Raw genomic sequence first — 26,429 nt, forward strand, 5'->3', positions numbered from 1 at the left:
TGGTTGCCCAGACAACTTTCTAGGCGGCCTCCAGGGTTAAATAGTGCATTTGGACAGGCAGAGGGCCGCAGGGCACTGTCACGCTGCCTCTCCTGGGCAGTGCTTCCTGCAGCGCCTGCTCTCCCTGGCGTTCCCCGGCTGTGCCTGGTGACACTGTGGGAAAATCAGCCAGCCCTGGCTCTGCGGAGTGGGGTTCTCGTCACACAGATCCTTACAGTTTAGTCAGAGATGTCTAATTATCTGACACCTCCTCCAGGCATTGCCGGCACCTGGGCTGTCAGCGCAGGGGCTGACAGCGCTCCCAGGCCATCCCCGGGACACAACCACACGCACTGGAGGGCACAGGCAAGAGGGGAGGGCCCCTAAGGCTGTGCAGTGCAGGGGCCACTGGGGGAGGTGGGCACCTGCTTTCCTGTGTTTAATAAGGCATTGCCTGTCCAACACAGGTGGGCAGGCCAGGCTCAGATGCGGCTTGGCATCGGGGGGGGGGGGGGGGGGGTCATAGTGTCCCAAGGGAGATACGGTCTGGTTGGGCAGGTCTGACGAGATGGACAGGCCCAGCCCGGAATAACAGGCTGAGTAGGTGAATCCTGCTCAGGCCCGTCAAGGCTTCTCCAACCTCCCTAGGTGGGGCTCGAACCTGTATCCTCGCGTCTCCAGAAGCTGTATTTGTTAGCGTGCCCACCCACCCTCAATGCGCATGCGCATAACCCAGGCGGCCTTCGGAGGACACGCGCCGGTGAGCGCCGAACCCTTAAAGGGATGGTTACATTTTCTGTCCGCCGACGCAGCTGAGTTTACACCCGCCGCCGCCACCCGACGAACCCTTTAAGCAACTCAACGGGGTGGGGAAAGAAACAAAATGTGTGTGGCCTCGAAGCGTACGCGCTGCGTCATCGCGTGCGGAGCGTGACACGTCGGCGGCCGGGGCCATTGGAGCCGGATGTTCCAAGATGGTGGCGATTGTTGGGGTTGCGGCTTCTGTGAGGGGGGGAGGCGTCTGCTGCTGAAGGGGCTTCGCCTGCTGCGTGCACCCCCTGGGGGCCGAGCCGGGTTCCGCCGGGTGAGGGGAGCGCGCCGGGGGCCACCTGGGGGGTGGGCTGGGGCGGGCTCGGGCTGCCACTGGTTGGGGAAGCCTGGGGGGTGACAGGGAGCGGGGAGGGGTTGGGAAGGTGGAAGCTTTGGGGCGACAGGGAGTGGGACGCTTTGGGGGTGGGTGGGAGGGAGTTTGGGGTTGCAGCTGGCCGGGGAGAGGGGGACTTCGGGGCGGAGGGTGACAGGGAGTGATGGGGTGGAGTAGAGCCTGGGCCGGGGACTGGTTTCGGAGGCATTTGAGAAGGGAAGCAGCTTTGGCCTGGGAGATTTGGAGCCACAAAGTGAGAAAGCTGGATGTCAGTAGGGTGCAGCCTGGCTGGTGGGAAGCCTGGGGCATGAAGAGATGTGGATGCTGTTATGGGAGAAGTCTGGAGGTCATTTGGTTACGTCGTTTGGGCCGGGGGCATAGCCTGAGGAATGTGGCTCAAGACTTGCTGGGCTGTGGGGTTCAAATGCGTGGGCAGCTCTTCACATTGAGAGAAAGGATGGCCCAGTGGCTAGGATGCTACCTTAGGATTTGGGAGACTTCGATGCTCTGCCTCAGTTCTGTATCTGTAAAATGCAGATCTTATGACTCCCCTATCAAATAGGGATGTTGTGAGGTTAAATAAATTAAAGGTTGCAAGGCACTTATTGAGTAATGGGAGACGTACAAGTATGATGTATAGACAGTAGGGGTGGAAGGTCCAGCACTGGGTACTTCAGGGACTGGCTGTCTATGATTACCCCCAACTTCTCGTATGTATTCATATTGGTCCCCAGAACATGGTACCTACTGTTCCCACCCTGGACAATTCTGATTTTTCTCAGGGTGCCTTTGTGGCATGTAAGCAACAGAAGCAGCTGTAGAAAAGGGATTTCTGGGAAATCCTGAAATTGGATTGGGGTCCCTGATGTGACACTTCATGATATTGCGACATGGTGGTGCTCAGATGTTGCAATGTATGGGTTTATACTGTAAGATGAATTTGCAAAGATGGCAGTTGAAGTTTCTGCCCCGCCACCTATTTGATTGTGTTTGGGAAACCCAAGCTCCACAGTAGGTTAGAGTGTGTATGATTGCAGGTCTGTCTTGTGGGTAGATGTAGGGTATTAAGGCTATTTTGAAAGTATGTCCCTGAGTGTAAATGTTTTTGTTTCTTTTCAACAAGACATTTAAAATGCTCTCTTCAAAAGCAGAGTCTCCCTTTTTCAAACAGTTGTAGCTTCTTAGCCATGTGCATAATTGAACAGGAGAGACTTTGAGAACCTGCTGATGATGGCTGAGTATTGCCTGAAAAAAGTTGGGAACCACTGACCTAATTAACTAGTAATTTCCTTTCCAAAGTAATGGAAAGGTTTATGTTGCTGTTGTCTGAGGGCTGCATGTTCAGCTCTATGTTCTTGATTCCAGGAGCATCAGAACAATATTTGCATTTATGGGGAAGCTGGTAGGAAGTGTTTAGCATTATTGTTGCAGTATGATAGTGTTCCACAGTATGTTAGATGTCATCCATGCATGCAGGAAGATGAAGTGCCTGTTCTGGACAGCTTATGGTTTGTGGCCCTGATCCTGTAATTGGATCCGTATGAACACAGGGGTTTGCCCATACAAATCCGACTGCAGGATTGCGGCCTAAGATGACCAGTAACGTATAAAAGGTGTGGGAGACTAATAAATCATACTGTTGAATTTTTAAAAAGTGTTCAGTTACTCTGCTTCTAGTGTTGGAGAAAAACTGTCTTGCAGCATAGGATTAACTTAACACTGTAGCCACTGGTGTCCTTTTGCAGGGTCTTCTGTGATAACACAGTGAAATCTGCGTTATCCGGCAATTTACCAACCCGAAAGCTCGAGAAACAGGCATTTCTGATATCTCCCAATACAAATCTTCAGTAGAGTTGCCAGGCTACCTGCAGGGCTTCCCAGAAGCGGTGACATGTCTCTGCTGCTCCTAGGCAGAGGAACAGCCATGGGGACTCCGTGCACTACCCCTTTCCTGAATGCTAGCTCTGCAGCTCCCATTGGCCAGGAACCATGGCCAATGGGAGCTGCGGAGGTGGCACCTGTGGGCAGAGGCAGTGTGAAGAGCTGCCTTTCCGCCCCTCTGCATAGGAGCAGCAGGAACATGTTGCTGCTTGTGGGGAGCCACCCGAGGTGAGTGCCGCCTGGATCCGGCACCCCGAAACGCCTCCTGTGCCCCAACCTCCTGCCCTGAGCCCCCTCCCGCACCTAAACTCCCTCCCTTCGTTGGTAAGTATAACTCTTAGTTAACCACAATTTTTGACTAACCAGCACCCCCCATTCCCCCGGCATGCCGGATAACAAAGCTTTTAGTGTTTCAATTCAGTTCACAAGCTTTTATCTCTTACTTTGCTTGTGTCCAAAGCATAGCAGAGATGTTGAGAAAACTTTGGATTCCTTTCATCTCAGCCAAAACTACAGTTGCCTGTAGATCTTGTTTTGATAGTTAAAATTGCTTAATTGAGGCTGTTTTGCTCACTGAATAAATTATGCATAAAATATTTATGACCCAAGATCTTCAATTAGATAAATCTGTAATCAGTATTCTAACTGTATTTGTGCTGTTTACGTATTCCTGCAGTGATGTTGACAAACTCGTGTACTAGATAACTAATTTAACTACTTTGGTTTGTGTGTATTGTTGTATCATTGTGCATGGGTTACGGTACACAAAGGAGGTACACAACGCTGAAAAGCTCTGTGGAGAAAGTAATAGGTCTTCATTCATTGTTCACTGCTTCATGATAACATTTGTCATATTTCACTTTTAGTAGTTGCCATTTAAGCTCCACAGAAAATCCTAACATAAACAAAGAGAATTTTTCCAGATTCTACCAGGGTGTATCATTTGGTCCATTAAGATCCTTTTCAAAGAATTAAGAAACCTGTAAAAACTGACACCATTTTAGTTTTGATCATTTGTTATAAGTTTTATTTAGCTAGGCTGACTTTTGGGTAAATGATCACCTCAAGTACACCTGTTGCATTCAAACTTCACTAAGTGTTGCAGATGCTATTCAATGAATTTCATTGGTTTCTTGTTTGGGTACAAATCCTGATCCATTGCAAAAATTCAGTTTTCTACTAAGATGCCACTCTTGACACACAATAAGTTATAAAAATGAAAGCTCATATGAATATAAATATCTTAATGTGAACTGCAAGAAATTTGTGAGATGGAAAAAAAATCTTCTATGAGCTATTCTGCATGCTTAAGTAGAGAACTGTGTGTGAATAATGCATGTCTGAAACACTCCTTATGCTGTATTTTTTTGAGTAAACTGACTTGGGCTATGTAATAACATTAGTTAATGCAGAATTTGATATAGAATTAAGTCCAATATCTAGTCAGACACTAGATAAAATGCAGACATAAACATTTTATCTTTTGTGGCTCATACTGAAAGTTACATGTGGTGGTGGTGATGATGTAATAACCCTCAGGACATTATTAAATTAATTAAGAACACCAAACATATCTCTTCATAATGCATGTTGCTAGGAGGCAACACGAAAAAAAACCTACAGTCTGGTTCTTGAAATTGCATTGCGATCTGAGTTTTTATTAGTTGGCCTCTGGAAAGACAGTCACATGAGCTTTCAGTGGAATTATTTTTCACACTGAGCGATCGATTCTGTAAACATGCTAACAAATATTACTTTGAGCAATCTCACTGACTATGTTGGCCCCTCAGTTTGACTGTTCTGAAATGTATTCATACATCTTTTAGATATTACTTTAACTCTTAAAGCTTAAGCCTAATTTTTCAGATTTTAGCTATATCTTTTTGGGGTGTTCTAATGACTTTTTTTTTTTTTTTAAACAGTTCATTTCCCTTTGTTTAGGTGTTGTCTACATGGGAAAGCTTTTTTAGTATAACTAAAGGAGTGAATTTAAGCTGATATAGTTGTAACGGTATAACTCCCTGTTCGAACCCTCTGGCAAACTCTCCTAATGGAGACGCAGTTTGTACACGCAGACGAATGTTTTGGCCAGTATAATTTACACAAGTTCCCTGAAGAAAATAAGTTATATTGAGAAAAGGAGTTTGTTGTTATAAACTACATATACGCTAGGGCTTTTGCCGGCATAGCTATGTCTATCGGAAGTGGGATTTTTTTTTTTGCCTCCTACTCCTAACTGTCATAGCTATATTAGCAAAACTTTCAAGTGCAGAGGAGGCCCAAGAGTGGCTTTTTTGCTTTACTTTATGTTACTTGGGGAAGAGGTTTAAGCTAAATCAAAAAAGCCACTCTTACACTGGAGTAAGTGTCTACATTGGGTTATCAGTGTAGCTATACCTGGATAGCTACGCTTTGGTATAACTGGTAAAACTTTGTTTTCGGTAACCTTTTCTGGGGCTGCCCTTTTTATGCAATTGTAGATTTTCTGTAGTCACTCGGTGACTAATATTTAGTAGGCCACTGTGCCTTATCAACTAGTAAAGCTTTTTGAGATGCAAGATTTGCCACCCTAGATGTGAACACTCTAGTTGGATTAGTTCTGAGATTATTATGTAGCCATCATTGTTCTCACTTATTAAAAACAAAAAAACCCTTCTGTTAATTTTAAGTTTTAGAAAAAAGATTTTTTTTCCAAATTGATATTGTGGATTAAAACTACTTGCTTTCATCATTTTAATAACCTGCAGTTTGTGTTTTTAATCTCTTACGCACCTTTTCTACTTGCTGTGTATGATCTGTTTATTAACTTTGATCCAGAAAAGAATGCATCCTCCTGGCTTGGGCCTCTAAAATAAGTTTGTGATTAGAGTTCTTTATTTATTTCTGAGATCCACAAAAAAGAGAACAAGTAATTAATGAAAGTTGGACTCTTCGCTAATTTTGAATTTACTAATTATCCATTATTACAAGAATGCTGAAGATATTAGTGTTTTGTGTGTGTTTGATAAAATATTGTTAGGAACAAAGTCCCTCTCAGAAATGTGAAAGTCAACACCTACATTCTAAAACAACTGATTTCTCTACCCAACTACATTTTCAAAAACAAGTTTTTGGGTAAACTAAAAAATTTGTAAACGGGAAATAAACATTTTGTTCACAAGAAATTATGGTTTCCACTTGAACTATTGTCTTACATTTCTGGTTTCCACTTTCCCATGCATTGCATGAGAACAGCTAGTACAATGAAAACACAAATCTTAATAATTTTAGTGTAAAAACCTGAAAACTTAACTGTGGAAAAATAAATATAAGGGGATGTCCAAAACAGATTCTTAGAAGCATATTCATTTTCTAAGTGTGTAGAATCAGGAGCCGCTGACTAGGCAGGGTTTCCTGGTAACATCCTGGTTGGCAGTAGTTGTGCCCTGCTGGAAAACCTTCTCGCAGATATCAAGGCAGAGAGAAACGATTACAATATTTTGAAAACTCTTTGAATTGCAACTAATGTTCCCTGACATGGATTAAGCATGCAACTGTTTTAAAAAAGAATTTTAAAGAAAAATTGAAGTTATGCCTGAAACTAACAAATCTAAGTTCAATATTTCTATTCAAAAGCCTAGCATTAACTCAATTCTGCTCCTCCTCCCCATCCTAACAAAAGATTTACATTGGATATGAAGCAATAACTAGAACATTGTAATGGGGTTCATTGGCCCTTTGGTCCCCATGGAGGGGGACCCCGATAGCAGACCCCCTCCTCAATGATCCCACATAAAGAGGGGCTGCATTACCATGACCTACGAGCTACAGTAATACAAATAATAAATAGTAATGAGAGATTGTATTGATTAGAAGCCAGGGGAAGTTGCCTTCGGGAAATATATAAGGGCTCTCCTGCTCATTGGCTTACGTGCTTTGTGTTTTTGAAGTTTACTGATTTTAAAGCTTTACAGAATGAATGCAGCTAGAGACTTTTTGCCAAGATTATATTTTGATTAAGCTGAAACCCCAGAGAGAGGTTTTTGCATTTAACCCCTTCTCTAGCTGCTTAGCTCCTGACCCATTCACAAACTTTGTTCTGTTGTAGTTTCTTAACGTACAACTCTTGCTATCAAAAGACACAAGTTGCTTAACCGGAAATTTAAAGGTGGTTTTAAATAGGTTATTGCCATTGACTTTGGGAGTCATATTGCTAAAACGCTGCGCAACTCTTGGTTGCCTTTTATTATGAAGGATAAACAAAAATGTATCCAATAGATGACACAACTACTGTGAATGCTTTTCTCTCCATGATGTGAACTACATTAATAGCCTATTTCTATTAAAGGTCACACTGTATAGTACGGGACTAGTAATAATGCCCCATATCTTATATAAATCGCCATGGCTTGTTTTATTTTAATTTTTTTAAGTGATACAGTATTATAAATGGAAAAATACAAGGTCTTAACTAACTTACGAAAACTGGTATTGTGCAACCCACTGAATTCTTACAACTGATATCAGTGAGTTTGAGTTGAGATGGAAAACTTCCAGAACAGTCCTGTTAAAATTAACCAGAGAGCATATATATTTTGACGAACTGTACAGGAGAATTTAGACTGTATTTTAAGTTTAAAATACTCTGCTTCTGGTAATGTCTTCCTTCCCTTCCTCCTTCCCCATGCCCCAGAATGTCTTGCAGTGATAAAAGTGGAACGCCCTGAATTAATGCAGATAACATTTTGTGTTGTTTGTATGGATTTCTTTCTGAAAGTAATATGCTTTTATTCCATTCATACAGCTCTTCCTATGTTTAAATGCAGTTCAACTAAAACGCTTCCTAAGAAAGTATGGGAAGCTGATAGTTTTCCTAACTGAGCGTTTCTTAATATCTTCCACTAGTGCACTACCACTAACTGGTGCTACCCGTGGTGGGAGTGCTAGGATAGCTCAGTTGCTGATGTTTTGCCACTATATTGTCTAATCCTGCTGAAAGCCAGTCTAGACATGATGGTATAAATGTCACTACACTAGTGCTACCCCTGGTGGAGCTGTTAGTATGAGACTTTACGAAAGAGCTCCGCACAAGTGTAAAAGTCAGTGTAAACACTGCCTGGGTCCAAACGGTATTTAAAGACATTTCCCTGTAGGTTTTTTTTTACATTGTTTTTAAAATGGCTTGGCTTTATTTGCACTGACTGGCCAAACAGTGTTAGATGGAACCTTGTGTATAAATACAATTATAAGTCTAGTGTAGTGAAAACTCAATGTGTGAAATAAATATACATTCTGGAAAAACTGGCAAATATTCTATTTTTGGGAATCCTGTGTCTTCAGCAGATCACTTTCTGAAAATTCTTTCTTTTAGGGAAAAAACAGAATTAGTTTTTTTTTAAATGCTGAGTTTTCTTATAGTGGGATGTGAAACTAATTTGTCTTATGTTCTCCTTTTCAGTGTGGGGAAAAAGGAAAACCTGTCTACAGCATTCATTGGTGGTTCTCCAAACAGCATTTGACTTTGCTAGAAATTCGTCATGCAGCCACCTCCACAGACAGTTCCAGCAGGGGCTGGTGGACCTCCTCCTGCAGGAATTGCTCGGAACACGTATTGGCGAAACAGCCCATTTAGTAGACGGGCAAATGCACCGGTCTCAGGAGCAACTGCCCCGGTGCAACCTGTGACAGACCCTTTTGCATTTGGCAGGCAAACTCCACAAGGTTCCCTGTTAGGTAATCCATCCAAAGGCAATCCCCTGATTATGCCAGGTCCTGCTTCATCAGTGTTTCCTCGTCCAGCTGGTGTGCATTCTTCTCAATCATATGCAGGGGATAATTCTCATGGACTGCCTACATCTTTATCAACATCTGTATCTCAACCAGGAATAACTTCAAATACATTTTCTAATGTGGTGACTCCTTCATCGCCAGCACATATTATAAATAGCACTGCAGAAATCCATCAAATGCATCCAAATGCAGAACATGGACCCCATAACTCTTCAGCACAGTCGCTTTATAATACAGGAGCAGCACACGAAAAGTCTCTCAGTGGACATCCAGCTATGGCACATGTGGCAAACAGACCCCTAAGCAGACAAGATATTAATAGGGATCCAAGCAACAATAGTTCAGTGCCTACAATAGCACCATTTCTCCCTCCACCTGTTCAACAAACCCCACCTCAGTGGAGACCCATTCAAGATAACCTGCAGCCTCAAGTTCAGAACTACTGGCCCTATACTGAGCCACCTTCTCAGAATGCAGTTTATAGTGTTTCTCACTCTTCTGCTGTTAAGTCCCATCTTCCTCCCCAAGCAAATCTGCATCAGGGACCCGTACATCAACATATTCCACAAAGTACCATGCAAGCACCTTTGCCCATTGGTGGTGAAAAGAATGAGATAAGCAGCTTCCCAGTTGCCAACCACCATGTGAACAACTTTCAGCCTGAAAATATGTTTAGACAGAATGTAAGAATGACTAATCCTTGGCCAAGTCAACCTTACCAAGAACAGTTTTACCCACAGCCTCTTTTACCAGATGCTGGTTTTGTTAATCCCATCACTCAGGAAAATAACCCACAAAAACAATCTCAAAATGTGTCTGAAACACCAAGTGGACATACATCCACAAATGCAGATTCAGGAACTATCTCCATGTTTTTCAAAGGGGATGAGGCAGAAAATGAAGAAATACTTTCATCAGAAAAAAATGATCTGTCCGGTAAAGCTAACTATGATGCTTGTCAGCTAAATTCAGGACATATGTATCACCAACCACTGCATCCTCAGCAAGCTGCAACTAGTGTTCTCTCTCAACCAGAGATTAGCACAGGCTCAGCTAATGAGACAGTGCAAAAGGGAATGGATGTCCAATATTTTTCTAAAACTATAAGCAGCCAGCATGACACACAGACCAGTAAAAACTCTATGTATATTAGTGATGACAAAGCAAATGATAGCAAAGCTAATGAGAATGTTGGGTCACATTATGAAAATGTTGAGAACCTGGAATGCATTCAGAATCAAGAAGTTCTGCCAAGCGAACCACAGAATATTAATCGCTCATCCCCAAGTGTAGGTTCTGATCTGTACAGATATGGGTCACTACCGGGGCAGTTGCTTCCAAAGAACACCATTGTGAGCCATGCAGAAAGAGGACCAAATCTAGAGGCACCCGACTTGTTACCTCATCCGGTCCGATCTGATAGTGTATCCTCAAACTACAGTAACATAAGCCACAGGAGTGTTTCTAGTTCAACAAGACCTCAAGAGCTTATTGGTACATTTATTCAGCAAGAAAGTGGGAAGCCTGATGAGGAGTCCTCTGCCAGTTTCTTTAAGCAGATTGACTCCTCTCCTTTGGGAGGAGATTCGAGTGAGCCAAATGTCAGCAAGAATTACCATAGTAATCTGTCACAGCCTCAAACTCCAAGTCCCCCCAAACCTACAGGAATATTTCAGACAAGTGCAAATAGTTCTTTTGAACCAGTAAGGTCCCATGGGGTTGGGGTAAAACCTGCAGAGGTTGACCAAGCGAAAATGGTGGTTGAACTAAGAGAGAACCACCCAAACCAAAAGAATACTAAGAAAAGTATGGCTACGCCTGCTGCCTCACCAGGTAATCTTGAACAGCCGCCAGATAACCTGGAAACTATTTTCATGCCCCAAGTACATCCATTGCCTCTTACAGTCACTGGTGAATCTGGAAACATGTTGCAACCTGCTAGTGGACCTGTTGTGGAAAACATACAATTGGTACCTGAGAAAAGACCCTCAACTAGAGCACAGGGAGCAACTAAAAAGTGTGAGAGTCCAGCAACAACTCTCTGGGCTCACAATGAGTTACCTAACTTTGGGGGTAATGTCCTTCTAGCCCCTGCTGCTCCTGCAGTGTATGTACCTGCTAAACAGACAGTGGAAATTATTCAACCGCCCGAAGAAGGGCTGTCCAATCAGCAGCCAAATAAACCAGAGTGTGTTCCTGTGCAGCCGTCCCAGCCTGGAAATGTATCTTCTGAAAACCTTGAGAATCCTCCCAAAATGGGAGAAGAGGAGGCACTTCAGTCTCAGGCAAGTTCAGGTTATGCAAGTTTGTTGTCTTCTCCACCCACAGAATCTCTGCAAAATCATCCTATTTTGATTGCCCAGCCTAATCAAAGCTATAATTTGGCTCAGCCAATTAATTTTTCTCTTTCTTTATGTAATCAGCTAACCAGGAATGAAAATAATCTTTCACTGAAAGATCCTGGAGTTGAAGATAAACCCGTAACAGGACTCCAAGCTCCACATGCTGGTGGGATCCTCCCTGGGGAAGATGTGTCATTGTCTGTGATGCAGGTTGGATCTTCAGTTAATATGCCTCCATCTTCTAATCTGTCACATTCTAATTTATTACAAAGCCCTGTTAATTCTTCAGAAATCACCTCAAATCAATCCACAAATTTGATGCAACCTCCATCTCAAACTCCAGTTAATTTGGCTCCAGAAGGTCAAAAGAATACTAATTCAGAAGGTTGTCTGCCTGAATTTGCTAGTAAACCAGGATCTGACTCAGCTGTTTCTCCTGGGACAAATCTCCCCAGTGGAAATGCAAGTGTGGTGTTAGTCCCACCAGTGTATACCATGGTGCCTAATAATAATTCTACAAATGACTCACATAGTCATGAAGAAAATTCTGGAGCACTTGATTTTACAGTAATACGGACACTGGACAAAAGCAAGACCAGTAATCCTGGACAGATGCATAATCCGTTACTTTCTTGTGGTCCAGTATTTCCTCAACAGCCAGTCAAACATGCTAGCCAGATGGGGCCAGACACACATGACAAACAACATTTCTATCAACAGGTAACACAAGATGTGCAGCTTCAGGCTCCATCAGACAGAGCCACACAGGGGGCATTGCTTTCTCAGCAACAAAAGCAGACTGCTCAAATGCCGCAAACAGTACCTTCTGGGCAGTCCTTGGTTCCTTCAAATTATCAGATGGCTTCAGGAATTAAACCTACCCAAGCACCACAGCGACAAGAGAATCAGATGCCAACTAATAGGTATTATCCAGCGGGTCTCCCAGAGGGTAGTTCAACACAGCCACCAACAAGCTATAGTCAAACAAGTGCTGATAAACAACCATTTTCTGGTCAGTCATTGAGTGCTCCAACTTCATCAGCATCTGTTACCACCAGTCAGCGAGCCATGCCAGCCATGCAGCAAGAGCAGAATCCACCACCTTCTCAGACTCCTCAGGATGCCTGTGGGCCACCACAAAACCCTTACTACTATTACAGACATCCTTATGATGCTTATCAGACTCCATATCCACAGCCTTACCCTCCCCTGGATCTTAGAAGTGCAGCTCATCTCTATTACCAGGTAGAGCAGGAACTTTTTTCTCTTCTCTCATAATTGTATTGATGTTTTTAGTAACTTTTTTGTCTTTGAATCCTAATGAAGTGTTTGAAGTGATCAACAATATAGCATTATCTTGAAAGATTCACTTTATATTTCATTATAGAGAGATATCACAATGTCAATAACATAATGCAAGAACTCAACAAAACTGTAGGTAATGAGAAAGTAATGAAAATGTTACCAAAAAATCCTTCCAAAGGCTAACTGGCAGCTTTAAGCTAACAAACATGATACATATCTGATGTCAGAAAGCAGAATCAAAATTCATAGAAAAATAAATTTACAATCAGGAGTGTGAAAACCCAGACTTATAAAGACAGAACTGAAAATGGTGGATAAATTATAAACAGATTTAAGATAGAAATGAGTATTAATACTGTTAACTTCCAGGAGTGACAGTGACTGCTATCTAAACATTGTTTTCTGGGCCTGAGTGAAAAAGATGGTGGTTTCAACCTTGTCCTAATGGGACGGATGTCCAAATCCTAAAAATGCCCTACCTCCCAGGTGGGACTATTGACAATTTCAGAAGTATTTTCGTAAATTGGGTTTTAAGGCACATTGTCAGGGAACAGTGTAGCCATCTGTACCCTTTGTGGCAAGATAATACACTTCAGCATCCATGGTTGACAATACAGCATCTTTCGTGGGTGCTAATTTCAATTTTTTTAAGGTGGTGGGGAGAGGAAGAAGAGAAATTGAGTGTTCAGAAAGGGGTTAGCCATAGCAAAATGTGTGCAGGTTTTGTTTTTGTTTTATTCCTTGTCAGATTTTCAAACTTTTTAACTTACTAGTTGGTAATATATAAACCTCTCTTCTCGAGGATGATGTCTATGGACAATATGGTCCCCGCTACCATCACTATGGTAGAAGCAATGCTGCCTATGTGGAGCCTGGTGGTTATCGATATGGTGAGCCTGAGCGTCCTAGTTCCAGAGCTAGTCAGTGCTCTGATAGACCTCCTTCTAGGTATGTAATTAGGGAACTATGCAAAGGTTTAGTGTGTCCTGATGGATTAAATTTAATTATGCATAATGAACTTTTATCTTGTGTAGCTCACAGTATGGGAGCTAGATGGTGGAAATGAGTCTGTCAGTATAGACAAAACATTCTACAATTTAAACTACACATGCTATTAAACACATAATCCAAAAGTATGAATTGCAGATTGTTTGCTGCTTTTAGAGGTGAGGGAACACAATGCCATGTATAAAATGACAATGGTAAGATTGCGGTCATCTCCTTACTGCTCCTTAAGCCTTCCTTCATGCCCATTTGTAGGCTGTCATTACAGTCTTATTCCCTTTAGAAGGGGCTCAACAATAGCATCAGTACTGATATTCTCTATTTTCTGTCTGTCCACTGAGAAAGCAATGCAGGGTACAGCCTCTCATTAGAGTTTAAGAGTAACGTTTACAAAGCTGTGTGTAAGCGGTACGTTCTCCAATCCTGTTAACAAATGACATTTCTGCATGTACCTCCTGGGATTTGCTTTTGAAAAAATACCAGTACATGTTGCCGACTGAGACATAGATTTTTGTTCTCAGATGGGAGAGAGGCTGTGAGTCAGATAAAAAAGGCCACAATTCTGTATCAGGTCAACTTTTCCAGTGATGACTTTCACTGTGGTGATGTTAAACTTTTTAACAATTAACAAATAAAATAAAATGAAGGAAGAGGATGAACTGAAATTACTCATGTCAGTCAGGAAGCAGCCAGTTACCCTTCACAAGGGTAACTAATTTATAATGAATATTACATGAGTAATTTATATGAATTTTTCATCCATCACAAGATGTTGCTGTAACAATGACAAAGAAGTCGACAGGCTTTGAGAGAATGGATTGTCCACTGGAAAGCATGAACCTCAAACCAGTTGCCATCAGCTATATCTTCAGTAATTCTGCTATGGAACCTCCTTCTCCTGAAATAATATTTGACAGCCTCTAAAAGGGAATGGAGGAAGTTATGGGTTTAAGGAGCAGTACAAACAGCTGCAATAGTCTTGTGCACATCTGAACCTCCAAAAACAGTGAGAATTTATGGTGAGATGAGTTAATGGGGTTGCTTTCTCTTGATAGCACTGTTCTCAGGGCACATCATCACTATTACAGATAGTATTTCAAAACTCCTTGGAATCACAGCCTTGTAAAATTATTCTTGCCCACTTACTGTAAAAAATGTTTAAGAGATTAATAAAATTTAGTTTCTTTATCATAATAGAGAGCAGACAAGTAGATTTTTGTTTGGGTTGATAAATTTTCGTGTCAGTTTCTGCAATAACACAACTTTACTGTCCCTTCTGTCTAAATGTTTTTAATGCTTTTATAAAGTTCATATCTGCCCTGCTAAGACTGAGCAAAACTAAATTATTCTTTTTTTTTATTTTTAACCAAAATAACATTTCTTCTGTTAAAAATCAGTGTTTTATTGCACAATCCTTGATATAACTCATGGTCCTGGCTCACAATGGTAGGTTAAGATTTTCCAAAGACACAAATGGGAATTGGTTGCCTTAGCTACCTTTTGTGCCTTTGAAAATCTCTCCCAAAGTAGTCTAGGTTGACAAAATCTTATCAGATCAAATTCACTCCTGCAAGAGTGGATGCTGTCTTTACAAGCTTCCCACTCACTGCTACGCTGCTTGCACCTCTCTTGACCTATTCAGGCACTCACTGAGTGTACACTACCAATTATGTGAGTTTGTGGTGTGGACAGAGACTTTCAGATTCATTTAATTGGTGGCATTGGTTACTAAAAATTAATCCTGCAGAAATGGAAAAGTTGATCCCCACCAAACATTTGTACCTGGTTCAGTAATATGGCTGACCTCTCATAGCTCTAGAGCTGAGAATCGTTATCTCAATACCTAGTTAGCTATACTGGCAGCATCAGTAGAGAAGCCAGTAAGAATGCCAGTTGTAGTAATGGCTTTTGTGATATGTTTAATTGTCCATAAGTGACTGGACTGACAGACAAATCTGTTCACAAGCCACTAAGCTATTGTATGGTAACAATTTTCAGTCACTGATGGCACGGAATGATTTGTATTAGTGATGTTCTGGTATATAGGCTCTAGTTCCCTGAACCTTCCACTTCCTGTAACTGCATTTTTTTAAAAACGATAACGCTAGAAATTTTGTTGTCATAGTGAGTATAAGCAATATCAGCTGTGTCTATCCTCTAACAACTGTAAGAATAGTCACTATGCCTCTTTTAATCATGGTATTTTATCGCCCGTATTTTTTTCCTCTTTCAGACAGGGGTATACTGAAGATTATTATAATCCAAAAAGTGGTTGGAATGATTACTATGCAGACTACTATGCAAACCCATATAATTATGGAGGTACAGTTGGACAATGAATTCTAAATTTTTCTGAGTAGTTCAGAAAAAACATGGGAAGTGTATTAAAATTAGCATCAGAGAACTGTTATAAAACTAAACTTGTCTTTTACTGAAATTGTCATGTTTTCCACAGCTAATGAGAATAAAGCTTTCAGTTTGTTGAAAACTGATGTCCTGCATTGCAGTGGTCCTTAATGCTTTGCTGTCATCTCTGTATCCTTGGTTCAGTAGGAGGGAAAAGCAGAAAATTACGTTTGAATTCATTGTTTTGATTCCCTATTTGACAATGAGGAAAATGATCAAACTTTTCTTTTGCCTTCATTTATCATGGTAAAATTATACGGTGGCACATGTATGGAATTGCTTGCTGTAGTGTACAACATATATCACTGTGCCCACTTGTGCCTGAGCAGATGTATTGTGGACAAATTCTTCATCACTGGAAAACTAGTTAATTATCAGAACATAAATGGACTACCTCAAAATATAGTGCTCTGCACAAATATGCCCCACAGTCACCCATGGGGTAACAGTGTTCTGGAGATCAGTCCTTGAATTCTATCAGACCAATGTGGACAGGGGATTCTAGAGGCAATTCTTTCTCCTACTCCAAGACTACCTCTCCTCCAAACTCCAGGATTTTATATTGAGGGTTTCCATATCTTCTTGTAGAAATAATTTTATCATAACTTAGCCTCATAGTAATTTAGATGAAAAGATCTATTAGATTGCAGAGACCATCCCTTTGAAAGAGTACAGTATAGTATCCAGAAGAGGTACATAACAGTAATCTGATAACTACACTTGGATATAACCAAATTTATCACAGGGACATGAAATTGATAAATAGCTTTTTTGCTTACAGTTCAACAGTTCATAACTTTTATTTGATCTCATCTGGTTATGGCAAAATGTATGAGTAAACATATTTCTAATAAAATTAGTATCTCAACTTTGTTTTGAAAGCTTTTTTTAATTGGATTTGTACAGTAGTTATCTCAGATGTTAACAAAACATAGGTGTATGCATTTCAGGAGGGAACAAATAGAGAAGTTCTGTGAGCAACTAACTGGGCAAAGATTTTAGATTAAACCCGTTCTTTTTTTTTAAAGATCCAAGTCGCTGGGAACGTTACCCATCAGCATATGACTCCAGATATAGAGATCCCAGAAGTTATGACCAGAGATACTGGTATGACACTGAACAGAATCCATACCAAAAGAGAGAGGCATATCCATATGATAACAGGTTTGTAATCCGTGCCCTGTATTTGTAGGCTTTGAGAGCTGGCTTTTTAGTGTAATTTACTGAAACTTTTGATTATCCAGAAAGCTTCAGAGTTTCAAGTTATTCTGTAAAGTTCTGGGCAGAATTTTTTTAAATTCATTTCAAGGGAAAGTGTCTTACTCTAAGTAGGCAAATTATTGCGTGACAGACTATAAAAATGTTTGAGGTTTAAAATAGGATTTTTTTAAAGTGTTCTTTATCAGTCTGCATGTTTTCTTTATGGCAAGGAGAATTGTTATGGAAATTGAGGTACATTGGATAAACCAGCTTTGAGAGAATGATTTTAGGAAATAGGACTTGTTTTGTAACTAGCTTTTTAAATGACTTAGTACAGAGTCTAAGGAGAAACCAAAGTAAGAAAACGATGTTCTTCAAATTTTCTGTCTTAGATGGATTCAGAATGGGATATTTGTCTTAATTTTGAAAAACCTAGGTTTTTGCAATTAGTCTCTAAACAACATTTCAAGTTGAAAGGGATACTGTCAGGGTAAAATCATGTCTTTTTAAAAACTGATTTTTATACTTTTGCTACTAACGCGTGATTACTAAAAAATTGAAACGCTGCTCCATTGTTTGTTTACTTTTTGCACTTCGTTTTGGACAGTGAACACAAGATTAGTCAATTTTACTTCCTGGTTCTCATGCACTTGCTATAAAGCTGGGTTTAAATCACAGCAAGAAAATATTTTCAAGGGAAAAAATAACTGAAGATATTTCTATTAAATCAGGTTTTGGACTGTCTACTTTACAAAACCTATACCTGTGGCCTAGTTTGTGACATGGTCTCTTGAAACCATACTCTCTAGTTAATGGACACAAATATCCACTGAAGTTAGTTCTTCCCAGGATACAGGTTCTTATCTCTATTTTCATATTTCATTCCTCTTTAGACAAGACCGATATGAAGATCACTGGCGATATGATCCTCGCTTTGCTGGAAGCTTTGATGATGAAACTGAGCCTCACAGAGACCCTTATGGTGATGAATTTGACAGACGAAGTGTCCACAGTGAACATTCTGCCCATAGTCTCCGTAGTTCCCACAGTGTTCATAGCCATCAGAGCAGCTTCAGTTCTCGCTCTCAGCAAGTGAGTTCATATGAGTGCATCATGTGTTTGACTTTGTTCTGTTAACCTGCTTGATGTTAGGAATGGGGTTACCTGACAATCTCTTGGACAAAATCTCTAGCAGCTAGTGGAAGATCATAAACATACAAAAGTTGCAATTATTTCTGTTCTGAGCTTGGGTAATAGAGGCGCATTTTGAAAGTTCATATTCATCAACTAGAGACTGAACATTGTGCCACAGTGTATGCTGGATTTTTAAAATATTTATTTGGTAGTTCTTCGAGACTTTGATTAGAACTGGGGCTCAAGTTGTGCTTGGTGTTACATAAGAATGTAGGAAGAAATGGTCTCTTTGGTTAAGGGCTTGATCCTACAATTCACTGGGAATGGGAGCACTGTGTCCACATTTCTATTTTTATATGTCCTGTTCCTTCCAGCATCACAAGCATAAAAACTAATACTGGGCTGAAACTTGGAATACATGTAAAGAGTCGAGGCTGTTGGATTGATATACAGAACAGTGTTCTACTGTAAGGTTTTTTTAAAAAAATAAATTACCCTTCTAATTTTAAGTACAAATGCACAGATAATTCCATGAAACATTCTAACTGGTAGATGATTCTTGTATACTGTTAGTAGGAATTTCCATCTGCATTATCTGTGGTCTCATATGTTAACCTTCCAGGAATCCAAATATAGTTTTAAATTTAGTCATCCATTTGGGAGCCACATGTTTCTTTGATATTGGACATGGAGAACTGGAGGTTAACCAGGCATTTATACGGAGTATCCATACTCAATCAAGACGGATTTTCTCTTAAGTCAGGAGAGGCACTAAGAAAAGGTTTTGGGGTCGTTCTGATCTTGGCTGAGCTGCGGGTGAAGCAGCACTATAGTCTGCAAATCATTCTGTGAATTTTTATTCTTGGCAAAATACACATGCAAATAATCATTTAAAAAAAGAGGGGGAGGAGTTGGCAGAGCGAGAAGTAAACCCACAAGTGCAGTCTGAGGTGAGCAAATCAAATTGTAAGAGAGGAACATAGGGAAGTAGAGCATTAAAATAGACAAACTATTTTAGCTCAAGTCCATTATACCACTTCATTCACTGTGCAGCTTTCATAAATCCAGTGAAAGTTCTGTGCAACTTACTATATTAAATACTTGTAAGGAACCCATATAGTTGCTAAATGAGAGATAAAAAGCTCCTCAGTCCTGCTTGCCACATTATTCAGCCCATGTGATTCTTTCCCCTCCTGCTATTATGTCTTTAATGCAGCAATTAAAATATTAAAGTAAGTTTCTTAAGTACAGAAAGATAAATTTTAAGTGATTATAAGTAGTAGTTACCTAAGAAAATAACAAGTAAACATGCATTCTAAATCCTAAACTTTCAGACTAAGCAAGATTTGAATCAAATAGCTTTTCTCGCCCCATTGCATATTGAATGCAGGTTCCAGTTCTTAATATGCAGCTGAATTTCCTTCTCTGCCTGGGACCAGTCTCCTCAGTTCAAAGTTTTTATCTTCCCAGCGTTCTCGTTGTCTTCAGCATAGGCGGGGAAAGAGAGAGGTGGTCTCATGAAGTCCCACCTTGGGGGGTGGGATAGCTCAGTGGTTTGAGCATTGGCCTGCTAAACCCAGGGTTGTCAGTTCAATCCTTGAGGGGGCCGTTTAGTTGATCTGGGGCAAAAAATGGGGATTGGTCCTGCTTTGAGCAGGGGGTTGGACTAGATGATCTCCTGAGGTCCCTTCCAACCCTGATATTCTGTGATTCTATGTTCTATTCAGAGCCAGCTTTATAGAAGCAACCATGATCTGACCGCTAATGCATATGAAACCACCACCCAGCCAGTCTCACTTCACACAGATTATCCATACAGCGGATACCCTGCTAATTTTGATGGTCAACAGCCTTTTACAGATTATGGCTACTCAGCTGAAACTGGATGGCCATCTGTAGAACAAGGTATTTGCAGAAATGTGCGGGAAGGTTGGGTTGAGAGGATAGTTAACAATTCTTTGCTTTTGTGCCTTTCATTCAACTTTTAAAATGCTTTACAAACGTTTATTGAACCTATTGGTAGTCAAGACACCTGTGTTCATAATAGATGTTAAACTGATAACAGTTGAATGTAATGTTCCCGATTTGTAGAGTCATAGAGATGAGCTATACCTAAGTTAAGTTTTGGTCACTGTGAGGACAGTCCTTGCTTGTTCCATCCTGGGTTGTCACTGAACAGTTCTGTTATTTTATGGCCAGATATTAATTGCCACTGGTTATGTATTAAGTACTGCACACTTATTTTGCATTTGTCGGGTTTGCGGTAGAAGCAAGTGTATACTAATGGGATGCTGTAAAACTCTCTTGAATCCAAGCATGCTTTGAATTCAATCTACTCTTAATTCATGGAGAATCTTTAAAATAAACATAACTTAGAAACAATTCTGTTTATATAATCTTTTGATTTTTCTATTCACCTTGCTTCTTGCAATTAAACAGCATTGTTTCTAAATAGAGTTTTTCATATCAAAAAGTATTAGTAGTTTTTAAAGAAAATATTTGTCAGAAGTCCTTGAAAACATAGAAATGCACAGAAATATACTGGGGATTGACAAGCAATATATCTCTTATGGGAAAAATAATGTTCAAGTTCTCTGTACAGAATTTTTTCTCATGATTTCAAATTTCTGAGGGGTCTGCTCTCAGTACTGTGTCTTGCATTTGATAGGACAGTATAGCTATTAACTTTTTGAAGATGGTGTTTAGCCAACTTCAGTAACTAGTTTGTTTCATGTCTGCTTTGATTGTGATAAGAACTATATAGAAAACTAAATTAAATGTTAATAACTAAGTTGCTGAAAGGTAATTAAGTCACTTGATTTTGATGTTTCTCTCTACTGTAGTCCCATCAAGACCCTCAACGCCTGAGAAATTTTTAGTGCCTCATGTCTGTGCAAGGTTTGGTCCTGGGGGCCATCTGACAAAAGTGCTGTCAAACCTGCCTTCAGAAGGACAGCCGGCTTTGGTTGAGATACACAGTATGGAGGTAAAGCAAAAGTACACCAGGAATACAAACATTTTATGTTTATAAAATCTTGTTTTTTTTCTAAAGGGAAAATAGGGCACTTCAGTTATGTTATGGCTTTCTGTTGTGTGTGCATTAGTTTATAGAAAAACAAATGTTGATTCTTTGCTTCTGTAAAAATTTCCTTATATTTTCACTTTCGATTTCTTCCGCAAACCCATTTTTCTCACTATGGCATTTGATTAATTAAAAAAGAATTTCCAAGTCCTAGGAAGGTTGGGGGTCTTGATTTTTGTGTACGTACAGCCATTGATTGAGACATGAGCGTTTGTACCTTTCTCTGCCAACTGCGATGGTGATGGTTTGCTATCTTGGTGTATGGCTACACAGCCTGTGGCAGTGAATCTCTGAGCCCGGGTTGTCAGATTCAGGCTCATAGGGCTTGCACTACCATGCTAAAAGAGCTGTGTAGACATTGCAGCTTAGCTCTCAAGCCCACCTCATCCTTAAGCTTCCGAGCTTCAGCCTGAGCCACACTATGTATGCAGCTATTTTTAGTGCAGTAGCTCAAGCACGAGTCAGTTGACCCAGGCTCGGAGGTGCGCTGTGTAGACGTACCGAAGTTGGAAGGAGATAAGTACCTTGTGTGTATTTCCCTTTCTCTTGTGACTCCACCAGTGGGCCAAAGGAATACAAAGTTTTTGGTCACCAGAAAGATGTGGACAGATTGGAGACGGTTCAGAGAAGAGTAACAAGTGAGTTGCAGGATCTGATTTATGGGGAAAGAGTAGAATGTGGCCAACATGACCAAGATAGAACACAATTATCTACGAGTATTTGAATGGTGTACACAGTCAGGAGACAGAGGAATTATTTAGAATGTCACAAGGAGATATGAAAAGGAAAATGTAGACTTAATACCAGGAAAAACTTCCCATGAGATCTTGTGCTGTGGAATAATCTCTCATGGAAATTAATTAAAATATTTAAATGGGATTGGACAGGGCCCTAACAAACATACTATAGGGAACACAACCTATGGTGTCATCTAATCTACCACTCCTGGACAGCATAGCTATGTGTAGCTTTCATTTATTTATTTAATTTTAGATACACTGTTAGGTACAAAATGAATTACTGTATAAATAGTGGAATTTATAGATGTAAGAGCTTCTCATCATGCTTTTATGGTTTGTATTTTTTTTTTTAGACTATGTTGCAACATATGCCAGAACAAGAAGAGATGAGAGCCTTTCCGGGCCCTCTTGCTAAGTATGTTTTAAGGATTTGATAAGCTGTTTTAAAGTGTTCTCAAGCTTAATATTTCTTTGTAATTTTGCATGGCCACAAATAATAGATTTAAACTGGGTTTGATCAGATATTTCTTACCTATATTCCACAAGCCTAAATGTTGTTGGAGGTTTGACTTTGCTCTGTTTACGTATTACGGTGATGATGATGTCTGGCACTTCATACTGATTCATTGTTTCATTGCATACTTTTCTTCCTCTTTCAGAGATGATACCCATAAAGTGGATGTCATTAATTTTGCACAAAACAAAGCCACACAGTGCTTTCAGAATGAAAATCTAATTGACAAAGAGTCTGCAAGCCTGCTTTGGGATTTTATTGTATTGTTGTGCAGACAGAATGGGGTATGTCTTAAATCTTTGTAAGCTTTCTCTTGATGCCCTGAAGGTCAGTTTTCAGAGCCTTTATCTTTAGGCTTTAGATAAGAATCTTAAGATACAACAGCTCCATTTATGTGAAGGCGGCAAGAATATGTAAGTTTTTTGTACTGGGCCAAGAATGCAGGTCAAAAGCTCAAAAGGCAGGTATTCCTCCTTAATCTTGCTGCTTGAAGTGCCAAATAAGATGAGCAATGAGTCTTTATCTCTATAGTCCTGCTGGGACACCTGAGTTGGCTAATCCAATCTTATCTCCTTTTGTCCAACCCACTGCATCATTTGTGTTAATTAACTTGTTAGACTTCAAGTGTTTGAAATAATTTGACTGAAATATTTTAAAGTAATTGAATTTGTTTCATTTATAGACCGTAGTGGGCACAGACATTGCAGAGCTTTTGCTACGGGATCACAAAACAGTCTGGCTTCCTGGGAAATCGCCCAATGAAGCAAACTTGATTGACTTCACTAATGAGGCTTTGGAGCAAGTGGAAGAGGAGTCTGGTGAAGCTCAACTCTCATTTCTCACCGATAGTCTTATAACCACAATTGACAGTCTTGAAAGAGAGACAGAGAGATTCAGGGAACTTCTGCTTTATGGTCGTAAGAAGGTGAATGGTCACACTGTTGCTTAAAGTACTGTTTGAGTTTGTTTTTTTTACTTGGATTTATTGTTCCAAAACCCACGTATCCTTAAAGCCCTAGTGGCTTGCATATAATTAAAATGTCAGGTAATAAAAACGAAAGCTAGACAAATATTAATGTGTATAATATGTAATATTTATAGTACCGTCAATGTCCTTGGCGCGCTACAGTAAAGAGACAGATTCCCTGCTCCAAAGAATTCACAATTCAAAGCCAAATTATATTGTAACACACTAACATGTGACTTAATGATCATTTTCGGTTCATAGTCACAAGATATCTGCACTAGAAATCATTAGTACTTTGTCCTGAGTGGTGTATTGAACTTGTTCCCCAGTAAACTAATTTACTTTTCATATGCTTTCTACATTAATAGGATGCTTTGGAGTCTGCCATGAAGCATGGATTATGGGGTCATGCTCTGCTTCTTGCCAGTAAAATGGACAGCAGAACACATGCAAGAGTCATGACCAGGTAATGATTTGCTGCTTGATGATGATGATTAGAATATGCTTCTAGTATGGAATAGCCATTCATTTCCCATTAATGAGGTAAAGTCCTGTGGCTCAGAAGTTGAGGCCACAATTATGATGTGTGCTTATGCAGGGATTCTGCTTTAGATGTATTGTCTGTGTGTTGACTTAAGTCATGTTGGAGCTTTAGTTTCAGGGACTTTAGCCTTTAAAGTTAGACTTCATGGAATTGCAGTGACTGCTACAACTGTTGTCAAGAGCTATTCTGCTACCACCTTCACTGGAACGTGATTTCCTCTATGGATCTTAAACCATGCCGTAAACTGACTTACTAGCTGACTGACAGATCTTCCTTGCTTTGATAGAATTATGCCATACAAACTATAGTGCATTAATGAAAATGGGGGGGAAGGGGGGAAATAGTGGAGGGATTAGCTGCATTTCATGTTTAATAAACTCAGATTTTCACACTAAAGGGATTAAATACTCTATATGTATGCTTGTCTTCCTTCAGAGTTTTGGGTGGCTATTTTCCCCACTCACTTTTGGGACTTTTAATACCCAAATAATGTTATGCCCCCACTCCTTCTTATTTCGGAAAAAGCAACCATCTTCCAGCAAGGACTGTCTGTACATAAGAGCTTTTCCTGTCCTCCCACAGTATCTGAAACAGTGTTACACCTGCTGGCACTAAGAGCCCGACTCTTGAGACTGTTCCTAGGCTTGTATTTGCATATGACTGTACTGCGGGTCCAATAATTTAGTCAGTAACTGTTTCAAAGGTGATTCACTGGCCAATTACACTTATTTCACTGCAGAGCTTTGAAAATGTACTCCTTTCTCAAGGCTAAACTAAATATAAAAATGTTAGTCGTGTTAACTGCTTACCTATAATTATTTTTATTTTTGTTTTTATGTAGATTTGCCAACAGTCTTCCAATTAATGATCCCCTGCAAACTGTTTACCAGCTAATGTCTGGAAGAATGCCAGCAGCATCCACAGTGAGTTTTAAGAATAAGCTTCAATTAAGACTTGTACATGTTCTGTTGTGAATTACCTCTTACAGCACACTAGCAATATGCTTTTACATATAACTGGGTTCCAGAAAGAATTAGGTAAGTCCATCAATGGCTATTAGCTAAGATGGTCAGGGGTACAACGCCATGCTTTGGGTGTCCCTAAACCTCTGACTGCCAGATGCAGGGACTGGATGATGGGACGAATCACTCGATAACTCCCCTGTTCTGTTCATTACCTCTGAAGCATCTGTACTGGCCACTGTTGGAAGACAGGCTACTGAGCTAGATGGACCAGTAGTATGGCCATTGTTCTTGCATACCTGATCTAGTACACAAAAAATATTCTAGCCTTTACTCAGGTTGTAATTCTTATCCATGCACCCTTCTGTTCTATGGCTTGATGGGTACCTCTTCTAATCTAGTGCTGTGGAGATGAGAAATGGGGAGACTGGAGGCCTCATCTGGCTATGGTGCTATCCAACTTGACCAATAACATGGATGTGGAATCAAGGACTATTACCACCATGGGAGATACTCTTGGTAAGTAATTTGAAGTTGAATCTGTGGAGAATAAAGTGGGTAAACAGCAGGGCTGTTTATACTGGGAGCAATGGAATGGATGTGGGCTCTGAACAAATGAAGGGTTTTCTTAAACTTAAGTTGCTGGGTTAGTTTTCATAAAACAATTGCTACTTATACGATAAAACCATACCTTTTCTAGTTCTGCGGATTTTTGTTTTGTGAGGATAAATTGGAATTACAAAGAGCCAAAACAATTCAAGATACTATGAATTAGTTATGTACCATTCAGATAGAATTTCATGAGAGATCTATTGTGCTTTGTTTCAGCTTCTAAAGGCCTTTTAGATGCTGCTCATTTTTGCTACCTGATGGCCCAGATCGGGTTTGGCGTTTATACAAAGAAAACAACGAAGCTTGTTCTAATTGGATCAAATCACAGGTGTGGAATTCAAATTACTTGCCCTTGTTTTTGTTTTTGTAAAACTTTGCTATTTAAATTAAAAGATGAAAATAGAAGGAAATGGTTAGAATATCACAAAAAGTAACACTCCACAATATATAATTATTTAACCAAAGTTGTTTAGGACCTAGCTGCTTATTTCTGAAGCATGGAAGTTTCTTGATCTGATGCTTTATACTCAGTAATATCATGTGACTAACTTTTTATGTGCCAGTAACATTACATGATCTAAATTAGAAGTAATATGTCAAAATTAATTTGTTTTTCCACTTTTCTCTCAGCTTGCCATTTTTAAAGTTTGCCACCAATGAAGCCATTCAAAGAACGGAATCCTATGAATATGCACAGTCACTGGGAACGCAGCCCTGCTGTTTACCCAATTTCCAGGCTAGTAGCGGTTCTGTTTTTTTTAATGTCGTATCACAGGTTTTGTATGAAGTGCTCTTTATCCTTTTTTTGAATGGAGTGGTGTTCACTTTCGTTGCATACTCAAG

The 26,429-nt window shown here is 40.2% G+C and overlaps 1 protein-coding gene across 6 annotated transcripts in view; it reads left to right on the top strand.

Moving 5' to 3' along the window:
* The first annotated feature begins 918 nt into the window (after positions 1 to 918).
* The window catches only part of SEC16A (SEC16 homolog A, endoplasmic reticulum export factor), a 42,308-nt gene continuing 16,797 nt past the window's right edge, over positions 919 to 26,429 (top strand). For 4 of the 6 annotated variants that reach the window (XM_073314693.1, XM_073314695.1, XM_073314694.1 and 1 more), the window contains exons 1-16: positions 919 to 1,063; positions 8,442 to 12,360; positions 13,223 to 13,368; positions 15,659 to 15,747; positions 16,860 to 16,995; positions 17,925 to 18,123; positions 19,893 to 20,070; positions 21,009 to 21,151; positions 22,341 to 22,402; positions 22,647 to 22,785; positions 23,184 to 23,426; positions 23,837 to 23,934; positions 24,854 to 24,935; positions 25,376 to 25,493; positions 25,803 to 25,914; positions 26,217 to 26,322. In XM_073314693.1, the coding sequence (XP_073170794.1) occupies positions 8,521 to 12,360; positions 13,223 to 13,368; positions 15,659 to 15,747; positions 16,860 to 16,995; positions 17,925 to 18,123; positions 19,893 to 20,070; positions 21,009 to 21,151; positions 22,341 to 22,402; positions 22,647 to 22,785; positions 23,184 to 23,426; positions 23,837 to 23,934; positions 24,854 to 24,935; positions 25,376 to 25,493; positions 25,803 to 25,914; positions 26,217 to 26,322 (5,691 nt within the window). In that variant the 5' untranslated portion in view covers positions 919 to 1,063; positions 8,442 to 8,520. The remainder of the gene's footprint in view (positions 1,064 to 8,441; positions 12,361 to 13,222; positions 13,369 to 15,658; positions 15,748 to 16,859; positions 16,996 to 17,924; positions 18,124 to 19,892; positions 20,071 to 21,008; positions 21,152 to 22,340; positions 22,403 to 22,646; positions 22,786 to 23,183; positions 23,427 to 23,836; positions 23,935 to 24,853; positions 24,936 to 25,375; positions 25,494 to 25,802; positions 25,915 to 26,216; positions 26,323 to 26,429) is intronic. The other 2 variants (XM_073314699.1, XM_073314698.1) reach the window with 2 other exon arrangements.

Source organism: Lepidochelys kempii, chromosome 16 (assembly GCF_965140265.1).
Source record: "Lepidochelys kempii isolate rLepKem1 chromosome 16, rLepKem1.hap2, whole genome shotgun sequence".
Lineage (NCBI taxonomy): Eukaryota > Metazoa > Chordata > Testudines > Cheloniidae > Lepidochelys > Lepidochelys kempii.